This window comes from Macaca fascicularis, chromosome 12, assembly GCF_037993035.2.
Source record: "Macaca fascicularis isolate 582-1 chromosome 12, T2T-MFA8v1.1".
In the NCBI taxonomy this organism is placed as follows: domain Eukaryota; kingdom Metazoa; phylum Chordata; class Mammalia; order Primates; family Cercopithecidae; genus Macaca; species Macaca fascicularis.
The window spans coordinates 35889936-35908523 of record NC_088386.1 but is presented as its reverse complement, the minus strand read 5'-3'; the positions used below and the strand labels follow the sequence as shown (position 1 = coordinate 35908523).

The 18588-nt window shown below is 34.3% G+C and overlaps 1 protein-coding gene across 4 annotated transcripts in view; it reads left to right on the top strand.

Annotated features, from left to right (window-relative positions):
• Positions 1-18588, top strand: part of LRP1B (LDL receptor related protein 1B) — a 1954889-nt gene that overhangs the window by 1736336 nt on the left and 199965 nt on the right. For all 4 annotated transcript variants that reach the window (XR_012421093.1, XM_005573071.4, XM_015433154.3 and 1 more), the window contains one exon: positions 1319-1438. Coding sequence is in view for 3 of the 4 variants with exons in the window: in XM_005573071.4 (XP_005573128.4) it covers positions 1319-1438 (120 nt within the window). In the remaining variant the exon portion in view is untranslated. The remainder of the gene's footprint in view (positions 1-1318; positions 1439-18588) is intronic.

Genomic DNA, 18588 nt, shown 5'->3' with positions numbered 1-18588 from the left:
GAGAGTTTTTTTCTCCGTGAAATACATGTTGTACTCATGAAGAGACATATAAAATCTGGGTAAAATAGTCTAACAAAAGTTTAACTTCAACAAAATTCTAAATAATGCTCTATTTAACATATCTTAATGAACTATTTGAAACAATGATAGTAAAATATTTTGTTTCTTTTCATCTCATATTTCCATCTTCCATCAAAATTCTAATTATGTTAAATGGAAGGCAAAACAGTTTATACCATGTACATATATATGCACATAGGCTGGCATGCACAGCTTGCACACACGCACTCACACATTCAGATTGTGTGAACAATGGAGCACCTGTCAAGTTTCAGGGCTTCAACAGAACTGCTGTCAACATTTCTGTCTTGCTGAAGTTTTATTTTATTCCTCTAAAATTTTATCAGTAAATAATGTGCAGTCATCCAGCAATTTGATTAAGAGGGTGCATTCAGAATAAAGTCAGTACCAGTTCTTTATGGTTAGCCATTCTAGAAGATGATGCATTGAACTGACTAGGATTTGTGATGCAGTTTACAGTCTAAGTTGGATGTCCACTTCCCTCAAAAACTCAACACAGGCCGGGCACAGTGGCTCACGCCTGTAATCCCAGCACTTTGGGAGGCCGAGGCAAGTGGATTACCTGAGGTCAGGAGTTCGAGACCAGCCTGGCCAACATGGTGAAAACGTGTCTCTAATAAAAATACAAAAATTAACTGGGCACAGTGGCAGGTGCTTCTAATCCCAGCTACTCGGGAGACCGAGGCAGGAGAATAGCTTGATCCTAGGAGATGGGGGTTGCGGTGAGCCGAGACCGTATCACTGCACCCCAGCCTGGGCAACAGAGCAAGACTCCATATACGTATAAAACTCAACACAATTCCTAGACATTTTGATAAACTTGGTACTTTTTATTTCCTTATTCACTTAATGCCTTCCAATTTTAGTATTTTTGAGTTTACAAAAATGTGTACCTATGAATTCTTATTTTTTTCTGGAAGAAGACTTATTTTGAAAGTCCCTGAATTCTTAATTCTTAAAATTAGTGTTCAAATATCTAATCAACAGGTTTTTTTGAAAACTCTGATATTTATCAGTGTATCACTGCAAAAATACGTTTTCTTTATTTTTACTGGAGAGGGTATCAGGAGTATCTCATAAGAAATTAAAAGTTAAAATTCCTCACCTTCAGAGTCCTATTAATTTAAAGACAATACATTTTTTGATAAACTGTCTTAAACATTTGTCTATAAAATTTGTTTTTAATAAATAAATATGTTCTCCAAAGCTACATTTTAATAGCAGTTTTCTTCCTAAGCTGAAAACAGCTGTTCTCCAGACTATTTCCAGTGTAAGACTACGAAACATTGCATTTCCAAGCTGTGGGTTTGTGATGAGGATCCAGACTGTGCAGATGCATCAGACGAGGCCAACTGCGGTGAGTGTTTGTGACTCTGGGTCTTCTCTCTCCGTTTTTGGGTCATCATCTGCAATAACCACAGCGAAGCAAATTTGAACACAATTCTTTTGAAACTGAGGTCTTACCTGAAAACGTTTTGTCTCTGTGTTCACAGACTCATAAAAACGTAGGTTAGCTACTTTACAAAAAGCCTGGAGTGATAAGATGGAAGAGTAAATATTCCTTAATATAACCCAGAACTTTATAAAAGATAAACCAAAGAGGTAGAATAAGACCATTATTTTCTTATATTAGAGTGTGAACATGCTAGCATTAGCATTTAGTGAATAGAAATAAGGAAACACTATATTCACATCATTCTGGAATTCATTTTTTTTTTTTTTTTTTTTTTGCTTAAATCCCTAAGATTCTGTAGTTATTCAATGATTATTGTATGTCATTCTTTAATAGAATAGAATGTGAAAAAAGAATAAAAAGCATCTGTTCTGTATTAGTAGATGACAGTGATCATTTAAGCCAGCATTTGCTTTTGAAACATTAATATTTTCACTTAAAATAATTTTATTTACAATAATTTATTGATTGACATTGCAGAAATGGAGAATATATTTATTTTGTTTAATATATTTGATTCTATCTTAAAGCTGTTAACACTGAGACAGAAATCAAGAGTATTTGCTATGTGTAATACATTTTATCAGCATTTATTAACATTAATTGAGCCTGTTCTGTAGACAAATATGCCAATTTGGCATTGTTGGATAAGCAAAAAGCATTTCATCTAGTAATTGATTAGAAAAGACAAAGTTTGTCCAAACTGGATAGGACTCCCAGACTTCATAGAAGTGTGTTAAATGCATTTGCTAGATTCCACAGTACTTTCATTGAAATTTTATGGAGAAAATGAAAATAATGAAAAACCTTTAAGTGCTCTGAAATTTCATTTATTTTCAACAACACTTATGAGCTACATGTATAAGTGCTGGCAATAATAACATGTCTCTAAGTGATTTTCCTAATACTATCTTCTTATAATTGGGTCTTTAGAATATGCAACCAGTATAGCTTACCACAATATCATAAAACTACCATTTACCACTTTGTAGAATTGGTTTTCAGAATTACTTCACAAAGCCTCAAACTGCATTCATCACCAATTAGTCCATAGCAACTACCAAGGACTTTTGTGGGCTAGTTTATATTACTGGCTAGTTTACCCTGTTGTCTTTTGCATTTTCACTTACCAAACAAAAGTGAAATAATGACTTGTTAATTCTGAACAATTTCTGGACTGGGTTGTTATTTCTGTATTTTCCTCTCTTTCCTTTTCCTCACTTTAGCATGATTTAACTCTGTTTTGGTAGATTATATGCTTCAAATAGATTATTATCAATCACCTTAGTAACAACAATACCGAATATTTAGTTGATGGTAACCATATGGCCCGAGAAATATGTTAAAAGCTTTAGAGTGATTATCTTACTTAATCTCTTTATTACCCCTATTTCATTGATAAGGAAAGTGGGCAAAAAGAGGTTCTGTAACTTGTCTAAAGTCCTACAGCTAGCAAGTCCTGTAACTGGGATGTGACTCCAGGGTTATTGGAAACCAAAGCATCTGCTTTGAACCTCTGTGGATACAGCATAAATATACTTCATTCTTTCCATATGAAGAGAAAAATATATTTAAATGTTTTCAGTAGTGAGGTTATATAGGATTCTCCCAGCCACTAGTATTGCTGTAAGTTCCAGACCAGTGTACACACACACACACACACACACACACACACACACACACACACACATACGGGGAGCAAGGATGGAGGGTTGTCATCTGATTTGAGTTATACAATTTTATTGTGCACAGGTGCTAATTAATGTAAAGAAAATTCTATGTGATATCTTAGTACAGCATTTCATGCCCCTTATTTTCGAAAGGGATAAGTGGCCACCTTGTTTGCTTTTGTCCTCAATAAATATAGAAATGTTACATGTTTATGCTAATTCTTTAACACTCCCTGGGATGATTCTCCTTCTGGTGTTTTTATTGAATGGGAAAGAAACATAACACTTTGCAAAGGTTCACTGTGTTATGCCAAGTCCTTATCGTTTGACTCAGTTATGTATCCTTATGTCTAAGAACCGATCTTGTCTAGAAGCATGGGTGTGTTTCACTATTTCACATGTCCCATATCCTCAGGACTTAGCAGGATGTAGAGTAGGATTGCATTAAGTGTGGGATGAGTATCTAACCTATTCCCTCTTGCAGGATCTCTATTTAGAATCCCATTTTTATTTCAGTTTGTGTCCATAGTTTTCTTAACCCGTGCTATGTTTAAGGGGAGATTCTATTATGCTCTTGAAGTTCACCTAGTTGTTATCTCTTACTTCTCAGCACCAATTTTTGTATTTATCTATAGTTCCATTATCAATAGGATTATTTCATTTCTAAAGTCTGAACATTGTAATTTGTTCTACCTTGACATATTCTAATTTAAACAATTTGTTTTGTTTTTCTTTAAATTATGTAAAGAAAGCAATATAGAAGCAAGAGAAAGAGAGAGAGAAGCACTATGAAAAACATGAAGCAGAGTAACTTAACACATACAAAAAATATATATAGTGTAGGGAATTAAAATAATAATCATTGTAAATATTTTTTAAATTCTATATTTATATTTACTGAAATATCATGTTTATTGAATTTAACCTGGTATAATTTGGTCTATGAGTACTCACAATTTTAACAACAAATGTTCAATCTATGAAAAAATTGTATGCTAATGTATAATTTAAGGAGACTTTGAATAGATGTAAATTCAATATAGTGTAGGAGACCAGCGTTAATAATTTAGTCTTGGTGAAACTTTGGATATAAATTTTAAAAATTAAATTAACTATATAACTTCCCATTTTATTAACGCCTGGTTTTTGAGACAGCTGAATTTATGAATCTGTAAAAATGTACATTTGGCACATTTGGATTAAATTACTAAAGGTCTTTAAAGAACATCTTGGAGCTCTATTTTTGCCTGAGTAAAAATTTAAATCTATGCTAGCCTCGTGTTCATGACAAGATAGTTAAAAATTCATTTTGCGAGTTGTTAATAGTTTATATAAAATCACTTCTATTTGCTCGAAGGTGTCTGCTCTTTTAAACTTTATACCAAGGGAAAAACAAGTTTTAAAAAATATACACAAATACAATTATATTAGACCGTGGAGGAATGCTCTTGTAGGGCTGTTGCACTGTTTATTACAATCTTGGGCAAACACCAGGTTTGAATGCCTGACCAAAATAAGTAGAATATCCCGATTGTAGCAGCTCCAGAATATTTATTTGGAATTTCAACTTCAAACTTTCTTCACCTTCAGCCTACCCTATTCTATTTCAAGAACTAATAGAGGATTTAAGAATTTGACAGACTATACTAGCATTACATGTCTGCTTAGAAATCAGAGTTGAAATTTTTCTAAAATTGAACTCATAAGATGGTATTAGAATCTGGATCTTTCTATTATGTTCTCTCTCCCCAGTTTACAGTTTAGATTCTTTTGCATTCTCAATGCCTCTAAAATATTTTCTCTTTTTATCAGCAATTTCCTGTTTGGTCTCTAGTGGTCGACTCTGCACTCATGCCCCAACTTTCTAGCACCCACTGTTGCTCTGCCATATGACTCCTCTCTGTCGTCTTGCTTTCTGCTTATTTTCCTGCATCCTTTCATCTAATCTAGAATTCTGAGTTTTCAAAGAAGTTTCTTGCCTCTAAGTTGATTCAACCTCATTTGCTGCTTTTGTGCAATCTCATTTTATAACTTGCTGTTTGGCTAATGATCTTTAATTAATGTGTTAGCTATAGTCACACTAACTAGAGCTCATGAAGAGAACTTGAACTTTTTACAGTGTCTTTGTATCTTTTGCAACCTGGCTTTCCCAACACGACGCTGAAAACATTCAACCAAAAAGACAGAACCTATCAACACGTGCTTTTATTTTCCTTTAAATATGTGATCAGGGAATTTGAAACTCACTACTCAAAGCTACGGTTATAAGCTATAAGCTTGCATTTATAAGTTATAAGCTATAGTTCTAAGCTTATAAGCTACATTTATAAGCTATACAGTTTTAAGCTATACAGTTATAACTATAAGCTATAAGTACTCTTATTACCTTATAACTGTTTTTATAAAGTTAAAGCAAGTACATGTTAAATTATAAAATATTTCAGACTGGGAGTGGTGGCTTATGCCTGTAATCCTGGCACTTTGGGAGGCCAGAGCGGGAGGATTGCTTGAGTCAAGGAATTCAAGACCAGCCTGGGCATCATAGTGAGATCCCATCTCTGCAGAAAAAAAATATATTTAAAAATTTACACCTGTAGTGTCAGCTCCTCTGGAGGCTGAGGCTGGAGTGTCGGTTAAATCCAGGAGATTGTGGCTGCAGTGAACCATGATTGCACCACTGTACTGTAGCCTAGGTGACAGAGACAGACCCTATCTCAGAAAAAAAAAAAAAAAAAATTCACACATATAGACTTGTTATATAACAAGTATCATGTTATGTAAATTATATAATAAGTGTCATGTACTATTTTTAATAGTTTTTAAAATTTGGTATAAGATATCTCTTTTAATACATTTAAATTTCTACAATAACACTAAAATCCTCCTCTTCCCTTCCCCGTTCTTCTTCCCACTCTCCTGAAGTGATCATGTATTATTCACATTTATTATTTTTTACTTGTACTATATAATTATACAACTATGTAAATATGCATATATAAATTCAATATATAGTATGTAGATGTACTTTGTAAATATACTTCCATTTAGAATAACATTTAGAAATTGTTTGTTCCATGGTTTCAAGATAACCTTTGGAGGAAAGCTTTATGCTTTTATATATAGTAAAGATAATGTACTTAAATTTTGTATCTTGGAAAATGGTCCACACTTACAAATATTTTGTTAGGACATCTGTGTAGTATTTTTAATCAGTATTTCCCAAATTTAAATGTAGGTTATAAATATATGTACCATATTTTGACTAGCAAACAGATGATCTGAACATCCTCAGTGCCTCTATCCTGTGTGGCTGTGACTTGTGAATGAAGCGGGTGTGCTGGGGGATGTTGTTGAGGGAGGCTGCTGGGAGACAGATTTTGAATTTTCTAACATATGGTATCACAGTATCTCTCTATCTAGATATTTAGGAGCAGGGGATTATGTACCTTCCTGTTAGCAGCTGGAAAGGAGAAAGGGCCTCCTATTCACACAGTCTCTGGAAACTCATTCGTCTCTGATGGGGTTTGGTCTGATCTGCACTCTGTGCTCTAATCTGACTATGAAGTGCAGGCATCCTCACTCCCTGTGGGTTTCGCTGTCTTCAAGTCTTTATTCTTGATGAGCTGCTGCTTACTCTTATGTTGCTGTTGATATATGACACTCCTTGAGCGAAGATCCTTACAGCAGCACATGACCCTGTAAACCTCCTAGGTCCTGTGAGGAGCCAGGAATACTGCCTCAAGCTTATACTTCTAACTTCTACCAACTTTTAATGTCACAAAATAACTCCTAAATTTTTTAAAATGTTGTGTGCATCCAGTATTGTTTCTCCTAGAAGCTTGGCCTTTTCCCATGATAAATCCAGGTGAGTGTGACGCTTCTCTTTCCAGTGTCTTGGTTCATCCCATATCAATCTGAGAGCTGCCCTGATGTCTCGAGAATATGTGCAGCTGATCTTTCTACAACTTTCCCATCATTTTTTCCTTTTCACAATCTCTCAGGATCCAGAAGGGAACTTTACATTTTCTACCTGCCTGAAAAAAACTTCTGGTTAATATCTTACTCATTGTTGAGATGACACTTTCTCTGCTTTTCACACTGGCAATTAAAAAAAAAAAAAAAAAAAAAAAAAAAAAAAAAAGCCTGTGGGGCAGTATAATATAGGAGAGATAGAAATGAAAACCATATTGTTTTACTGCTTTCCATTTTTTGGCATTCTATAGTTATTTGATCCCAGATGAATTGTAAAATAGCAGTTAATGACATTCTATGGAATCACTATTTCTCAGGATGTACTTTGAACATTTTGTCTGGTATGTGTGTGTGACTGGTATCTGTTGATTGATTTTCAATCTAATTCTAAAACTTTAAAAAAATAATTGCATAGTTCTATCTTGCTTCTTTGAAACCATGATGTGTACATATGCTATTATCTTTTTTAATAGAAACTTTTAAACATAATTTAACTTCTGGTATATTTCTAAACTTTTAAAGTAGTTGTAATGAAAATAAGTATATTTTTCTACAAACTTGGTAGTGTGGGGAACTTATTTTCTATGTGTAAAGCAGCTTCTGTTAATTCAGTAAGTTTTTTTTTTGTAGTTTTATTAGATCACTACATTTTATGGTAATTTTTTGATATATCATGTGTTTTTCTTTCACCTATTTATTTGTTTTTCTAAATTTATTCTTTTCCTCTTTTCTGCTAATGATTTTTTGTATTTGTGAATGTATTTGTGTATGTATATTTTGCTGCGAGAGAGAGGGAGAGAAAAAAAGAGAAAGGAAGAGAGTGTGTATGTGAGAGAGAGCCCGTATAATAGCATTTATTTTGCATTGAAATGTTTTGGCTCTAATAGAACCCTTGAAGGAGAGCCTAGCCATATGAATGGGACCAGGAAATTGTCTTCTAGCTTTCATAGGAAAAAATGAATGACCTATATGGGAGTCACTAAATAGTCCAAGTGGAATGAATACATTAAGTTTTTTCATAGCTTTCATCCAATGACTTTGGTAACTTTTGTGCATTGACTCTCCACCAAAAGGAGGTGCAATTATTCGTTGATGTTTCTTTCTTTCTTTCTTTCTCTTTCTTTCCTTCCTTTCTTTCTTTCTTTCTTTCTTTCTTTCTTTCTTTCTTTCTTTCTTTCTTTCTTTCTTTCTTTCTTTCTTTCTTTCTTTCTCTTTCTTTCTTTCTTTCTTTCTTTCTTTCTTTCTTTCTTTCTTTCTTTCTTTCTTTCTTTCTTTCTCTCTCTCTCTCTCTCTCTCTTTCTTTCTTTCTTTCTTTCTTTCTTTCTTTCTTTCTCTTTCTTTCTTTCTTGCCTGCCTGCCTGCCTGCCTGCCTGCCTTCCTTCCTTCCTTCCTTCCTTCCTTCCTTCCTTCCTTCCTTCCTTCCTTCCTTCCTTCCTTCCTTCCTTCCTTCTGTCTGTCTTAACAATAACAGGAAACTGTGAAATTTTAATTTTATTGAACAAAGCTAAAAAGGAGCCTACACAATGAGTCAGGATGCATGCCAAATATTCTAGACTCTGGATTGATCTGTAGCAAAAGCCATAAGAGAAATAAGTTTTTGCCCATTGGGGATTATAATTAGTTTGAAAAGAAGGGAAATGCCATATTTGCTTCATAAGAAATCTAAATTGATGCAGTTGAATTTTTGAAATGAATTGAGTCAGGAATTTAATAATATTCTGTTATATTTTTGTTTGAAAAACTCATCTTTGTAATGCTGCTTTTCTCATCCTTTGCCAAGTATATTCAGTTATCTAAAACTACAAAATAACACATGCATATATACAAAACTAGTTGCAGATTTTTAGCAGTATGTGAAGAAAAAAGAGTTAAATATTTTATAGAAGAAAATATGTAAGAAATATGGAGATTTAAAAGTTCTATCTCTTTGGGCCTACCTTTGGAACAAAAATATTTGTCTTTGTTTTAGATTATAAGCTTCTGTTTTGCAGATTCTGTTGAAGTATCTTTTGGGCTGGCAATTTCCATGGAGAATACTCTACCCTTTGTAATTTTAGGTATTACTCAGTTCTGCTTAGTACCATGCCAATATGATTGATTATGCTTTGTGTTAGTGATCAAAAATAAGTACAATCAAAGATTCTAATGTTTCTCTCAACACCAATATCTAGTAATTCATCATCTGTAGAAAATATATATTTTTTACCACTTTAAAAAACCTTACACTTAATGCTTATATGTTAACGTCAATTTGAAGATCCAAATGGTGTTAGATTTCGCTATGAAAAAGGCTGTTTTCAGCCATTAACACTTGGACATAATATGATAATGATAACAAAAGACATGTTGTAGTTATTACTGTGGCATTTATTGGCTTTGTTATTTGAGTATACTAAACAGAGGGGTATAGTTGATGCTTCTGATGTCCAATCAATCTTAAATTTAATGCTTAGAATTCAAGCCTTCTGGCTTATGTTTTTCGTATAATTAGGCCACCAGTCATGTGCTCAATGTTTAGGTGGAAAATAATGAAAGTAGGGAGTGAAGTGATGCGTAATTTAGTTTTAAAATAACTATCACTTCTTGTTGGGAAACTAATGTCAGAGTAAGTTACTGTAGACTCTTATTATCCTTTGAAATATTAACTCTCTAATTAATATTTTTATTTCTCTAAAATCTTGAGAGAAATTATTTTAAAAAGTCCTCAGAAATCTTCATAAGAAATTGTCTTTGACCAAAGGTAGAAGTTACTGGAAAACTATTATTCGGCCGGTGCAGTGGCTCACACCTGTAATCCCAGCACTTTGGGAGGCTAAAGTGGGTGGATCACCTGATGTCAGGAGTTAAAGACCAGCCTGGCCAACATGGTGAAACCCATCTATACTAAAATTACAAAACTTAGCCGGGCACGGTGGCACTCACCTGTAATCCCATTTACTCGGAAGGCTAAGGCAGGAGAATCGTTTGAACCTGGGAGGTGGAGGTTGCAGTGAGCGGAGATCTCACTACTGCATTCCAGCCTGGGTGACAGAGTGAGATTCCGTCTCACAAAAAAAAAAAAAAAAAAAAAAAAGGGAAAAGAAAGGAAGAAAACTATTATTATTCAAGCCCACAGAAATAGAGAACAGATCTTCCCTGACACCTAAGGTTTCTCACCCCCGTGGACCATATAGTGCGTATGATTGCGCTTCCCTTCTCAATTCTATGTCCTAAGACAGAGACACACACCCAGTATTTAAATGTTCCTTTTTTATATACCCTTGCATTTTGACTGGTATTTGAGGGGAAAAAAAAAACAAAAACAAGAAATATGAAGTGATACTATTTATTGAAATTAAAGTTGTTCTAATGTTTTCAAAACTATATTTTGATTAATAGAATTTATAGTACGTGAACTGTATATTTTACTCAGGCAATCAGGTCTCTAATTTAAACTTATAATTTATATTTAATCTAAATTAATAAAAAGTTACAGAATATGTGCATATGTACAATAATATTTTATTAGTCATTTTGTTGTAAGTGTAAATATAAAATATAAAGTAAATGCATATTGTTTTAGTTCAGTAAAATCAATTCTTTAGAAGTGGTGTACTAACAATTAGTATTAAATGCTGAGTGGCAGGCTCAATGAAAAGTCCATATCAGAACTGTGGAAATTTATTTTTAAATATTAGAAATTATTTATCATAGTTTTTTAATTAATTAAACTATCGAAAGTATAACATCTGCCAGGCACAGTGGCTCACGCTTGTAATTCCAGCATTTTGGGAGGCTGAGGCGGGCAGATCACCTGATGTCAGGAGCTCAAGACCAGCCTGGTCAACATGGCAAAATCCCATCTCTACTGAAAATACAAAAATTCGCTGGACGTGGTGATGCGCGCCTATAATCCAAGCTATTCGGGAGACTGAGACTGGAGATTGTTGAACCCAGGAGGCAGTGGTTGCAGTGAGCCAAGATTGCACCACTGCACTCCAGTTGGGGCAACAGAGCAAGACTCTGTCTCAAAAAAAAAAAAAAAAAGTATAACATCTAATCTGTTTCAACTTGTTGGAGACACTTCTAAAGTTTTAATCTAATTTCCTCTATTACCAAGTAAATTGTATTGACAAAACTGTAACACTTAGTAGCATATATGGCTTTAGGATTTTCATTCTGAACATTATTAGATTAAAAGTTTTAAATCAAGTGTAGAATCTGTTTCTATTTTAATCTTCTTGGTAATTAGTTTCTGAATCCCAACTACAAAATGTAGTCAGGAAATCCAATATATTACCTAATTTCAATTAATGATGGTTTTGCTATATAAAGATCACACAGGTATGTCTGTCAACCATTGTATCTGTGTATCAGGATGTTAGATAGCTTACATGAATATTCCTAGCTATTTCTTAAAATTGTCCACAGATGATGGAATACTTTGTAAATCTCTATGTTAGAAGTTCTTCAGATTAACTTATTGCTGTTGGAATTAGTATACACCCAGTCCTATAATGAGTTCTACTTCAGGAAGCAGATTGTTAGGAACAACTGTCCAGTTCCTCAGTGTGGTCTTTGTAATCTCCAAAGCACAAGATTCTTGATACAAACAGGCTCTGAGCAGTAAAAACTGGCTAGCTATTAGGAAATCACAGCGGCACAAGAAACTACCTCCAGAAATCATAAAACTCTTTACGGACTCAAAACTCTGATTATTTGGTGAGTTTCTTTTGAGGAAATGATATTTCATTGAGTCAGAAAAAAGAAAACTGATAATTACTACATACAATATAAGCAAAAATATACATATTTTTTTCTTTCAGAATTCACCATGTCAATTTTTGTAATGTCCAAGTACAAATTATTTCAGCTTAGCTTGTCAAATGATTCTGAAAATTAATATTGGGAATATGTCATTTCAAAGCCAGGTATTACAAATGGGACACTGAAGAACTACACACAAGGTTGAATGTCAAGGCACTCTCAAGCCAGAGCCTCCTGTTCTTGGCAGAGGAAGCATCAAGCACTTTAACATTTCAGGATGCTACCAATGTATCCCACAACAATGGGCTCAGTTTGTATTATCTGTTTTCTTTAATATTCTACTTGTATAATTGATTTTTAATTTGTATAATATTTCTTTATTTAACAAATTAATGAACACCTGAAAATATTAAGCCATTTTATTAGTAACTTCAGGAATCCAAAGAAGTTGAATTTTCCAAATAATAGTTTTGAAAGCTTATTAAGTGCTATGTATTAGGCTGTGTGCCTTATGTGGATGATCATATAAGTATAAAATACTATTTAATCCTCACAACAACCTATGAGAGCTACACTGTTATTATTCCTGTTTCATAGTTAAGGAGATAAAGCTCAGGGAGTGTGAGTTCTCTCATTGTCACCCAGATAGAAAATGTGTGAACAGGGATGGGCACAGTAGGTCACTCCTGTAATCCCAGCACTTTGGGAGGTCAAAGGAGGATCACGAGGTCAGGAGTTCGAGACCAGCCTGGCCAACATGGTGAAATTCCATCTCTACTAAAAATACAAAAATTAGCTGGGTGTGGTTGTGGGCACCTTTAATCCCAGCTACTCAGGAGGCTGAGGCAGGACAATCTCTTGAACCCGGGAGACAGAAGTTGCAGTGAGCTGAGATAGTGCCACTGCACTCCAGCCTGGGCAACAAGAGCGAGACTGTCTTGGGTGGGGGAGGGGGAGAAAGAAAGTGGGTGAACAGATAATTGAATCAGTGGGATCTGGCTCCAGACCCATACCAAACCGTTACTCAATACAGCTTCTTTGACCTGTTATAGTTTGTAATTAGGCAGAGAAGTAAGATACAGATACAAAATATTGGAATAGGTAATTTTTTGTTTGTTTGTTTTTGAGACAGAGTCTGGCTCTGTTGCCCAGGCTGGAGTGCAGTGGCGTGATCTCGAGTTCGGCTCACTACAAACTCCGCCTCCCAGGTTCATGCCATTCTCCTGCCTCAGTGTCCCGAGTAGCTGGGACTACAGGCACCCGCCACCACGCCTGGCAATTTTTTGTATTTTTAGTAGAGACGGGGTTTCATGGAATAGGTAATTTTTAACAGAAAAATATGTATTTAAATGGTCTTAAAATTATTATCTGTTGTCACTAACAGTGAGTGAGGAGGCATAGGATGAGCAAGATAGGGGTACAGTGTCTATAGACCTTTGAGAGCAATGATAAACAAATCAAAAGTCAGTCTGCTTTTCAATCTCATAAACCTGCCAATGGCAATTCTAAGCATAGTCACTGATGGAAAAAACCCTCCCTCCAAGGCCAGTCCAGGGATTATAATAGAAAATAGAAATCTGGTGCCTTACCTTAGAGATAAAAATAAATACAATAAAACAAGCAATGTTATTAAATTCTACTTTAAAACAATTCTAATTTGACATCAGCCTACCAAAACCCAGCTCTTTGTTAAAAACAGAGATTAGTTAAGTGTCAGAAAAGCCCTCTTTACCCTTGACTGAACTTTTCAAAAGGCAACAATGAGGAAGAATGAAAGAGAATTGACCCGTTCAAAACTTTCTCATGAGCCCTTCAAGGTGATCTAGCACCTTGTTCACACACTGTTTGAACTATCTGGTGCATTGTGTGATCCACAGCTTTCCATCTGTGTCATGCATGATACACTTTTGAAAACATTGTCTTCTTCAATATGAACTATGATAGCAGCACATGTACTCTGAAGGGAATTCCACTCCCTGCAGGATTCCAAGATGATCTCAGTTTATATGTTGGTACTGAAAGTTTTTTGGAGATTGTCATCTATTAAAAAATGTCTATAACTTTTCTTCAGTATTGCACTTTATGAGTGCTCATGAATTTTCTATAAGCATGGTGAGGTTTACTGGAAAAGTAGAATTTTCTGTGACACATTTAGGCCACATTTGAGAAGAATTTTAAATACTTCATTTTTAAAAATTTTTTTGGATTAATTTTTTTGTCTGGAAAAATTGTTCATATAATTTTGACTGGATAAAAAGATCTATGCCAAATTGTCTTTTTTTAAGGAAGCCCTCCCCACTCACTGCTTCTTCCTGATCTCTTTCTTGATTTTAAGATTCAGGTCCTAGTAAATAATTCCACAATGAATATGTTTCAGATTTTGTCAATCCAGACTAAAACATGTGAGTCTCCAAGGTCAACCTTCTACTGGGTTGAACTCATTGCGGACAAAAATGGTGTTATTCATTTTGGAACACGGTAGATGTTGAGTAAACATTATTGATTAACAGAATGAATTAATATAAATACAGTTTTAATTTTTAGATTATGTAGTTTCTGTTTCCTGAAAACTTTTCTAGTGCTATTAGTGATATTATGTATTTCAGGGCATAAATATTTTGTTGATTTTGTATATGTAAGTGGCTCGAGGTTCCCGTTACATTTCTTGATAATGTCTAGATTACTGTATGTATATATCTATTTCACTGTAGGTACATACTAGGAATATTTTTGGGGAATAGATACATTCCTCAAGCTCTAACTCTATGTGTTATACAAATTATTTAAGGAACTGTAATAGTGCTTTTAAAAATGATGCCTGCATTATTTTTATCTAAAGTTCCTCCCAATACAAGCAAAGAGTAAACAATACTGGGGATGTATTAGTAGAGATAATCTATTTTAGAATTATTGTTATAAATTATTCTTTTTAATTTTGGATGAATAAGTAATTATTAAACAGATTAAAATATGAGTGACTATTAAGAAGAGAACCTCTGTTCATTCTAATAATACTTAGTATGCTTTCAATAACTCTGCCATGCAGAAATGAAGTTTATTAACAGTGTGATTTGCTCCAATGTATTGAAAATTTTTAGTAGAAAAAGCTTTCCTTTTTTTGTCTTATTTTATGAAACTTGACCACTGAGCTTGTATTGTCTAGATTTTTTGTAGGGGAGATACAGTTAAATGTTGGCACTAAATGCTGTATTGGTTGGCAGTGAAACAAATGTAAGAAATGAGCGTACTAAAAATTCTAGTTTAGAATAATTAAACCCACAGCAATTACATGCGATTCTATTGGCTAATGGTATGACCATCATCCAAGAGCTACTGGTGTAAGGTGAAGGCCAGCCTTAAATTCCAGAGCTTTTTTCATGATATTCAATTTTCACAGCTGGAATTTACTGCTTCTTGATATTGCAAAATTATTCATCCACTTGGTTTTGTTTTTTTGGCTCAATGTTGTGACTCAGTAATTTTCAGCATCTTCCTGACAGATGGAAAGTGATCACTAACCATCTTGCTGAATTAACATGTATTGCATTTCTAAGCCACAATAAAAGACAAGACTGAAAATGTCAAATCCACACCTTTCCATCTACAGTACGTATATTCTTATAACGTTCATTGAATGTTTGCGTAGAAATGGTCAATGGAGGGCATCAGGTTAAAGTAGAGCCACATCTATCATCCCTGATCTAAACAAGCAAACAAATAAACAACTACTGCTCTTTTATGTCTAGATAAGAATCCTCATGCTCTAATTTAAGCCTGATTGCTTCTTTTTATCCTTCTCAATAGAAATTGTAAATAACCTAACATTATCCTTTGCATAAAAGTGCTTTGTTTAAGGACTCTCAAATTAAATTCTTTCATCACCTTTTGGCCAAATTATTCCATTTTCTTTAATCTCTCCTTATGGGCTATATTTTCCATTCCATTAATCAGCTTGATATCTCTCCCCTGAAACCTTCCCAAGTTATATGCTTTGGTTGTGACCTATGGAAAATAATGCAGCATATTTAGTCATATAATGTGTTAAAAATCTCACTGTTCTCCACTGCTGTATGCCTGCTTTTGTACTATAACGTCATATTTGATTAAAAGCAAATAAAACCAGTGTTCACACTGTTGATCCAAAGCCAACTTCTATGACACCGTCTTATCCCCAGTTTTAGAAATTTTACATACATTCTACCAGATTTTCGGTGTCATATATTTATGGACTGCTTTCATGTTGCCCTTTTAAAGGATCAAATATCTCTTTTGTTAAGTTCCAGAAAACTGGTTCTATGTATCTTCTATTCTCCAATATGTCCCCACTATCTAGTACAGAATCTGGCACAGATAAATATTTGAGGAGTGAAGTAAAGAAATCGCATTTTATTTTTTGTGTCTGTACTACCTTCCCTCCTAATCATTTCAATATTTTGTGCTTGATTAGTGTACAAAATTGTCTTACGTTGTAAGAAGATTTTACTATATAGACCCACTGACATTTCTATCAGACCTGCATACTGAGTTGCCCGTTTATCCCTTCGTCTGCAGGATGGAGACGGTGATGCGGCAGGGCACTGGGCAGTTTCAGGAGAAGATCCATAAGCTCAAGAGTGAATAGAAGCAGAGCTCGATTCTTGATTTTGAACCTTAAATAATTGGGTAGACTTCCTCAGTTCTTCACTATTTCTTCATTCGCAAATGGGTGTCATGGTTTTGGCCTTAGAAAGCTGAGGAGAGATTTTAAAGAAAGAAAGTTATAGGAGTCCTTAACACATATTAGACCCTAAATTTATGTTTTGTCTATTTCTTGAGCATTTTTCTCAATACTTAGCATTGATATGGACCCAAACACTCACTTACGCACACTGTAATGGAGAGAGAAGAGGACAAATAATAAACTTTTTAAAAGAACATGGTATTTTAAGACAAATAATAGAATTATTTTGTGAAATCTTGCATTTCTTGTCAGGAAAGGGGAAATTACATAATCAGAGTCAGCGAGAAAAAAATGTGTTCAGTATAATAATTAATGTTAAAAGACATTAGTGACGAGGATAAATCTTCCAGTCTATATTACATAGTTTCCACAAAACCATAGCATCACAATTCTGTATAAGCACTATATTTATGCATTCTTTTGTTTAACAACTTTATTAATATATAATTGACATATAGGAAACCACACATATTTATTTTTATTTATTTGTTTTTTTGAGACAGTCTTGCTTTGTCGCCCAGGCTGGAATGCAGTGGTGAAGTCTTGGCTCACTGCAGTCTCTGCCTCCTGGATTCAAGCGACTCTCCTGCCTCAGCCTCTGGAGTAGATGGACTACAGACATGTGCCACCATCCCCAGCTAATTTTTGTATTTTTAGTAGATATGGGATTTCAGCATGTTGGCCAGGAATTCCTAACCTCAGGTGATCCATCCACCTTGGCCTCTGAAAGTGCTGAGATTACAGGCATGAGACACCACACTCGGCCCAGGAAACCACACATATTTAAAATGTACAAGTTGATAAGTTTTAAAAGTTGTATATACCCATGAAACCCTCTACACAATCAAGATAATGGACATATTTATCATCTCTAGCAATTTCCCTCCCACTGCTTCCTTCACCCCTGCTTCCACAGGTAACCACTTAATTGCTTGAAGTCACTGTAGATTAGTGTGCATTTACATAAAACAAGTCATACAACATGTATTCATTGTTTCTGGCTTATTTCACTCAACTTAACTATTTTGAGATTTCTCCCTGTTGCTCGATCTATCAAATATCAATTCTTTTACATGGCTAAGAAGTATTCTGTTGTGTGGATATAACAAACATTTTTTGTTCATTAACCAATTTATAATCATTTGAGTTTAAGTTGTAGAATATTGCAAATCAAATTGCATGAGCATTCATGTATTAGTCCTCTAATAACTACATATTAGAAGTTATATGTATAGACATAACTTCTTTACTCTGAAGACAGGATTACATAATAAGTAATATGTTTAACTATTAAAGAAAATACCAACTGTTTTCTAAAGCGGTTGTACAATTTTACATTTCCACTATCAGTATTTGAGAACTGCAATTCCTACACATCCTTGGGAAAAACTGCTTCATTTAAATTTTGGCTGTCCTGATGGATGTGTAGTATATCTTAATTCATTTTTGATTAATGATTAATGATGTTTTACAGCATTTTGTAGGCTTCTTTGCTATTTGCACATCTACTTTAGTAAATAATCTGATCAAATTCTTCTTCTTTTTTTATTGAACTGATTGATTTTGTAATATTAACCATTGCACGTCTTTTATCTGGATCCAAGTTTTTTTTTCTGCTATAAATATTAGTTTCTATAAATTTCTTAATAGTGATGCCAAATACTTCTTTAGCATCACCCCATATATTTTTATATGTTGTGTTTTTGTTTTCACTCAGTTCTAAACTACTTTCTAACTTTCTTCTTCTTCTTTTTTTTTTTTTTTTTTTTTGAGACAGAGTCTCACTCTGTCACCCAGGCTGGAGTGCAATGGCATGATCTCAGTTCACTGCAAGCTCTGCTTCCTGGGTTCAAGCCATTCTCCTGCCTCAGCCACCCAAGTAGTTGAGATTACAGTCATGTGCCACCATGAGGGGCTAAGTTTTGTAATTTTATTAAAGACAAGGT